We start from the raw sequence: 7,555 nt of genomic DNA, 5'->3' as shown, positions 1-7,555 counted from the left end.
AACCTAGGATTTTTGAATAAGTGGTTCTAGTTTTCTGTTTTAGTATAATTTTATTTTGTATTTTTGGTTTTCTTTTGATGGATTTTAAAGTTGTTTAGCCTTTTTCTATCCTTTTAATTGTATTGTGGTTTTAGCTATGTTTGAAACATTATTGATAATGCATCCTTCTACAGTAAACAAATCTAGGCAAAAACTAATATGATACCGTCACGAGGCTCAATCCGTAAGACAGGTCGAATCTTTGATTGATAAGGTCAAAGATCGAATCTATTACCCGTTAGACGGTTTCACACAATGTATTCACGATTAATAGATCGATCTATTACCTACTTTAACTCACTCAAGTGACAAATGAACTGCTAATACAATTACTAAGTTAGAAGCTTGGCATGACTCAAGATGTATCCCAATTCTAAAATGGCTTTATGGTCAAGTCCTAAATGCATTAGGGTCCATAAGCTCACCTATAGGCCAACATGGACCATTTCATAATAAACCATTCTTCTTCCATTTGCATTTCTTCAATGTTGGATCATTTCATAGTAAACAATTCTTCTTCCTTTTGCATCCCTTTCTTAGTTTCTCCCCTTTTGATCTTGCCTATCTTAATTTCATGTTCTTTATACTTTATGAAACTCAAACTTTAAAATTGTGAAAATCTTAAGCATACCACACTATTGGATAGAGAAATAAAGACAACAATTTTGCCTCTTAAAACCCGAATTCATAATGTCAATATTTCAAGTAAGCATTTACATCAGACTTAAGTATGAGCAATATCAAAGAAATAATTTGCATGGTGGTCATCAGCATTTTTCTTTTTCCTTCCAAAAATGTGTTGATTGCTGCAGCTTCAAGCTTCTCTGACTGAACTCCATTCAGGTGCATAATTGTGGGTTTAATGCTAGGTAACAAAGCTTGAGATACAAGAATTGGTAATGGAAAATGAAATGCCAAAACATTATTTAGCATTAAAAGTTATAAATTGAAACAAAAAGATATACTTTACATAAAATAGAAATAGGTTGTTCCATTCCATTCCAAACCAACCTATTCCGTGAACCAAACACGTTGTAATATATCTTTTACAAATATGCAATGCACAAAGAGTTAACCAACATTAATATATTCTACATCTTGGAATCCTAAAATGGCTGTACTTGAAATTATGTTAACTCCTAGAACATATGACCCTAAACTTGTTTAGGGGAGAGAGCTTAATGCTCATAGCATTCAATATCAGAGATGTTGCACAAAGCTTGTTAAGATCTTCCAGTTTCTCTGAAATAACAATGACATTGGTCATAGGTAGATCCTGGAATTTGCACCACCCAATTGTTTAAACATGCTAACATGTGGTCAGAATATCAGGTCTGGGACAGACGTACTGTCACTGGACTATACAAAAGATCAGAATGAAATCATAAAATACAAATGAGTGAAAGAACAAACCTGAACAACCCGTCACACAAGAGTTGACTCAGCTGCTGGGTGCAGAAAGGAACAAGTTCTTGATCACAATCCACAGCATGATCATAGATTAAATTCATCCAACAAAGCCCCAAGTTCCACACTATCTCTTCCTATCTGCCAATAAGGAAAATATTACCACCACCACCCCCCTCCCCCCCCCCCCCCCCCCCNCCTATTACATACAGTATTATTCCCCCCACCCCCCCCCCCCCCCCCCCCCCCACTCCAAAACATCATTTTTCACCTAAACAACCAAAAAATCACTTCAAAATCAGTATTCCCCCAAAAATCAAATCTCAATCAAGGAAGAAATTAACATGAAAAATGATTATATAAATAAAATGAGGAAAATGCATATGCATTAGTTGTGAATTTTACACAATGATTCAAGAAGAGAATGCAAACTCCACACATGATGTTGAGCTGCTTGAGAGTGCGAAAATAATGAAGAAAAAGAAGTACCATGATATGCCTGAAGAGCATTTAACTACTAAAATAAAGGAATTTTTAGAGGGTGGTAAGCATTTCATTGTCCTGGATGATGTGTGGACCACAAGACTAGAAATATTTGAAAAATGTTTTTCTCAATAACATGAGAGGGAGTAGAATCTCTTAATAACTCGGTATGAGAATGTAGCTATATGCAGATTCTGTTTGTAAGTCACACACTTTAAATTTTTAAAGAAATGATGAAAGTTGGGAGTTACTAGAAGAAAGTTTTTCTCAAGGGATGTTGTCCTTTTGAGCTAAAAGTGGGCAGAAACATATAGCTATAAAGTGCAATGGATTACCACTTGCAATAGCAATTGTTGCTAGTGTATTGGACTAAGACACCAACAATCACTACTTCTGCAAGTGGGAGTCCACCGCATTTTATAGCAATGCATTCCCCGTCCTTTTCAAGCTCAATAAAGCAACTTTCTTTGATAAAACCCTTCCTCTTTGGTAACTCCCAACTTTCCTTATTTCTTACAAATTTTGAAGGGTGCAGTTTACCAGTAGTATCTACGTATAGCTGCATGCCCATGCTAAGTTGTGAAGAGGACTCTATTGCTTCCCATTTTGTTGGAGAAAACAAATTTCAAGTAATTCCTATCTTGCTTGGTCTACACATCATCCACAACAACAAAATACTTCCAACCTTTGAAGCCTCCTTTATTAGCTATCTGTGCTATTCAAACACATCATGATATTCTTTGTTCTTCTTGGTAATGTTACTCTCAAGATGTTGATTAATATTTGCCCTTGAAACATATATCCAAAGGTGAGTTCACAGCAATCCTTTATAACTTTTGCCCCTCTATCAAAACCCATCACATCATCTTCTTCCTTCTACCACACAACAGGAGCCCTGTTAACAAATTCAATAAAATTAGGTGAGGAAAAATGAAAGATTGACTTCAAAATGGCACAATTTCTTTAAGATGTTACCGTTATCCACACAATAAATATCAAAATGAAGTTAATAATAGGAAGATTCACTAGAAAAGCCCCTTTGAACTTTATGTAATGATTATAAGCTAATTTAACACTTTATCTTATGGTTTTTCAACTTTTTTTAGCAAGATTAATAGGCTTTATGTCACTCTGTTAATTATAATTTTTTTCAAAATCCTTGAATTATATCCAGCACACTATAAACAAAAAGGCTAAAAGGGTAATATGATAGGACTGAAGATCACAACAGGATATCATGATAGTATATTTAAAAGCCTCATCTAACGAAGCTTGAGGAAAATGAGTAATTGGAAATAGATTATTTGAATAAATAAAATAAAATAATAAATCACCAAAATTTCACACTCATTATTAGTGAACTAACAACCAGTTTTGAAACTAATAATCTAATTAAAATTCGAATTGAGCTTTTCAATTCAAAGTTTAAATTCCAGATTTACATAAAGATCGATTATTGAGCCACTGAGGTACTTAGAATCTTGTGATACCTTTCTTTGGAGGGACTTAGGGTTAAGTCCGATTGCCCTAAAGCTAGCACTGTGCTCTCTTCTAACCTTGTGCACCTTTCCCGATCGGCTTAGATCTCTTTCACAGCATCGGCCTTTGACTAATAAGCAACTTCGCGGCGGAGAAAATGAAAATATTGAAGAATAAAAACTGTAAATTTTGAGAATTGAAAACTTGAGAGGCTGCTCGAGAGAGAGAGAGAGAGAGAGATGAGAGATTTGTGTTGACTGCGCCACTGCGGAATGCGGAGTGCGGAGTGCGGACCCTAAAAGGCTCAACTCGCCCCGAACGTGTTTTTTATTTTATTTTATTTTATTTTTTATTTTAAATGCATTACTATTGTTTTACCCGAAGTAATTTACTAATGATTTACCCGTGGAGAGAAAAATAATGTTATTATAAATTTAAATAAAAAAATTAAAAAATTTAAAATTTGTAGTCAAGTAAAATAATATAGTTGGAATTTTAAATATTTGGTCAAGTATATATTTTTCATAGCATGCACAATTAAAATTAAAATTTTTATAATTAATGTAGTAGCTAATCATGTACATATTAAGATACATTTATAAAGAAAAAAAAGAGATATACAAATTTTAAATTTAGTATAAGTAATTTAAAAGGGTAAATCAACGTTTTAGTCCCTCAAATGTTGCCAAACTGTCAATGTTGCCCTTGAACTCGTTAATCATCGATTTAGTCCCTGGAAATAAGTGTTTTTGGTCACTTAACTCCATCCGGCAAGGGCTCCGATTTAGCAGGGTTAAATATGTCATTTCCTATCTTATATACCATTTCTTCATTTCGTATAATAGCAGAGACCGCAGTTGACTTCGTATTAGCAGGGTTAGACCAAATTCCACCAAAGTCGAAGAAAAATCAACATCCATTTCTACGGAATCTCAATACCAATTCGAATTCGACTGAGGTGAAGAATCAAAGTAGCAACCTCAATGACGAGTCGCAGGATCAATGGGTTTGCTGCGACGCCAAATTGTAAGTTTTCGAAGTTAGGGTTTTTCCGAATTTAGGCTTAGGGTTTCTGATTCGTATAATGAGTACATAGACAGCTAGGGTTGTTTTGAATTTAATACTGGTTGCCCTAATTGTTGGTGTGAACTTTTTTTTTAAATTTCTTTAGCTTTCTTGTCAGTGTAATAGAATCTATCGATTGTTGTTTTTCGAATGCTCTTTACTGCTGTTAGGTCCACCAGTGCTTTTACACTATTAGTATAATGTTCGTTATTTAGGATTGTTGTTTTGGGGGGACCATTTGTGCTGTGAGTGTTGTGTAGTGTGTATATTAATATTTTGGCAGTGGGGACCATATGGTTGTTCTTTTTTCAGCAATGTCTTTAAGGATGGGGACCATGTCATGGAGCTTTTGTTTTTTTATTGGCTGTGTCAACATCTTTTTGTTAACTATTTCTGTATATTGTATTGATTTTTGCTAGATGATGGGGAGGAAGATTCTGTTTTTACCATAAAACTACATCTTGGTGGGGATATGATCTTCAAACCTAGGTTTAGTTACAAAAATGGATTAGTGGAGTATTTTGACCATTTTAATTGTGATGAAGGTAGCATTTTAGATTTGAGGAGGATGGTCAAACAACTTAGGTTTTGTGACAAAAAAGCTCAGTTTTGGTATCAGTATGGGAACCCAAGAAGATCCAAACTTATGAAACTAAGTACTGATGCTGATATCCTAGGGTTGATAACTGATATTCCAGTGAACAAGGAGTTGGATATATATGTAGAACATTTGTATGATGACCAATGGGACTATGATGTAGAAATCTCTAGGGAACTAGGAGATGATACCCTATTGCATGATGATGTTTTCAGTGAAGATGAAAGCAGGGGTAGTGATTCTATTAGAGAACAAGATTATGAGAATGAAGTTGATGTTGATGGACCTGCTATCCAAAGAAATAATCTTAGGGACACTGCTTTCAAAACCTAAGGGAGGCTTAGGAGAACAGACTGAAGATTTTGTTGAGGTTGAGTGCAATCTGTCAGAACAGATTTTAAGAAGCTTATGTGATTCAGACTCTGAGGGAGCAGCTCATGGGCCATTAAATGTGTTTGAAGAGAGAAATTTAAAAAAGGAAGGGTTTAAATTTGAGATCGGGATGGTGTTTAGTTCTTCTAAAGAATTCAAATGGGCAGTCCAATATCATGAAGCAATGAGACAAAAGGATGTAATGTTCAAGAAGAATGAGCATAGAAGAGTTAGGGCAATTTGTAGACACAATCAAATCTGCCAATGGACTATTTTTGGTTCTAGCAGCAATCAAAATTCTCCTTTTACTGTCAAAACATATAACCCTGTGCACATTTGTGGGAATCAAGATGAGAACAAAGTTGTGACCTCAGGTTTTCTTGCAAAAGTCTTCAAGGATGATTTTAGGGTGAACAAAGAATGGGGCAGAGGAGCATTTCAGGAGCATGTTAGATCTAAGTTTAACTGTCAGTTGACTAGAAATCAAGCATACTTGGCAAAAAAGAAAGCTTTAAAGAAAATAGATGGACTTGACAGTGAACAGTTTAAGCTACTAAATGATTACTGTGAGGAGCTAAGAAGAAGTAATCCTGGATCCACTGTGAAGATGAAGTTAGACAGTGAGTTCACTGTTAATGGAAGGCCTAGGTTTGAAAGGTTATACATTTGCTTTGGGGCATGTAAGGAAGGGTTTGTAAGGGGATGTAGACCTATTATTGGGCTTGATGGCTGCCACTTAAAGGGTACTCAAAAAGGAGGTCAACTACTGAGTGCTATAGGTTTAGATGCTGATAATAGCATGTTTCCAGTGGCTTTTGCTATTGTGGAAGGTGAGTTGAAGGATACATGGAGTTGGTTTTTACAGTTATTAGACAATGACTTGAATTTGTCTAACAATCCTGGTACTTGGACAATCATTTCTGATAAACAAAAAGGCCTTATACCTGCTGTTGAAGAACTATTTCCAGGGCTAGAGCATAGGTTTTGTGCTAGGCATCTACACTCTAATTTTGTGAAGGATGGGTTTACAGGTCATATATTGAAGATGCATTTCTGGGGTGTGTGTAAGGCTACTACTGAGGCAGAATTTGAGGCTAGAATGGAGGAACTAAAGGGCTGCAATGTTAAGGCATTTGATTGGTTAAGAGCAAGGGATCCAAAACACTACTGCAGAGCTTTTTTTAGTACATTCCCTAAATCTGATCTACTACTAAATAACTTGTGTGAGTCCTGGAACAGTTGCATTCTGAATTTCAGGGATAAGCCAATTCAAACCATGTGTGAGAAGCTAAGGTTATACTTGATGACTAGGATGCAAAGGAATATGGATAGAATGATGTCTCATCCATTCAAGGTGTGTCCAAGAATTCTGAAATTAATAGAGGAAGGCAAAGAAAAGTCTGCTAGATTCACTGCTTATAAATCAGTTGATGAAATTTACCAAGTGGATGATGACAACTTCAAGGCCCACAAGGTTGATTTAAGTAGTAGGCAGTGCAGTTGCAAGAGATGGGACCTCAGTGGCATCCCATGTACACATGCCATTGCAGCTATCAGAAAAAAGGGTGACCTGCCAGAGAATCATGTGCATGCCTGTTACTCAGTGGAGCACTATCTCAGATCATATGGCCCTGCAATCTTGCCTATTAGAGCTCAAGAATTATGGCACAAAACTGGCATGCCATCTCCATTGCCACCAAAGTACAAGCCACAACCTGGAAGACCAAAAAAGAAGAAGAAAATTGATCCAGTTGTAGAGAAACCAGATTTGAAAAAAGGCAACAAAAAAAGGTGAAGTTAAAAAGTGTAAACTTTGTGGAATGAGAGGTCATAATAGGACCACCTGCAAGGGAAAAAGCCAACAGGTAAACATAAATATCTATGTTATTGCTATATCAAGTCCTGACTTGTTGCTATACTTATTCCATTTAGGTACCACAACCAGCTTCCCAAGATGTACCAGAACCAGATTCCCATGTGCCTGAAAACAATGACCTCCAAAACCAATTTCAAGATGTAGTAGTTGAGACACAAGTTCCAGAGTTTGTGTTAAATGAAATGGTAAGAGCATTTGCACTTCAATCCTACCAGGTTTATAATTTTTTTTCCATG

The 7,555-nt window shown here is 35.8% G+C and overlaps 1 protein-coding gene across 1 annotated transcript; it reads left to right on the top strand.

Annotated features, from left to right (window-relative positions):
• The first annotated feature begins 5,573 nt into the window (after positions 1-5,573).
• On the top strand, positions 5,574-7,238 carry LOC116013120. Its single transcript, XM_031252775.1, has one exon. The coding sequence runs from the start codon at positions 5,574-5,576 to the stop codon at positions 7,236-7,238; it is 1,665 nt and encodes a 554-aa protein (XP_031108635.1).
• Positions 7,239-7,555: the final 317 nt, after the last annotated feature.

This window comes from Ipomoea triloba, chromosome 3, assembly GCF_003576645.1.
Source record: "Ipomoea triloba cultivar NCNSP0323 chromosome 3, ASM357664v1".
NCBI classification, from domain to species: Eukaryota; Viridiplantae; Streptophyta; class Magnoliopsida; order Solanales; family Convolvulaceae; genus Ipomoea; species Ipomoea triloba.
The sequence above is the reverse complement of the archived record's forward strand: the minus strand, read 5'-3'. Positions and strand labels throughout refer to the sequence as shown.

Excerpts from the sequence above, each read along its gene's own strand:
- LOC116013120 (XM_031252775.1), top strand. The coding sequence starts at position 5,574 with ATGGTGTTTAGTTCTTCTAAAGAATTCAAATGGGCAGTCCAATATCAT.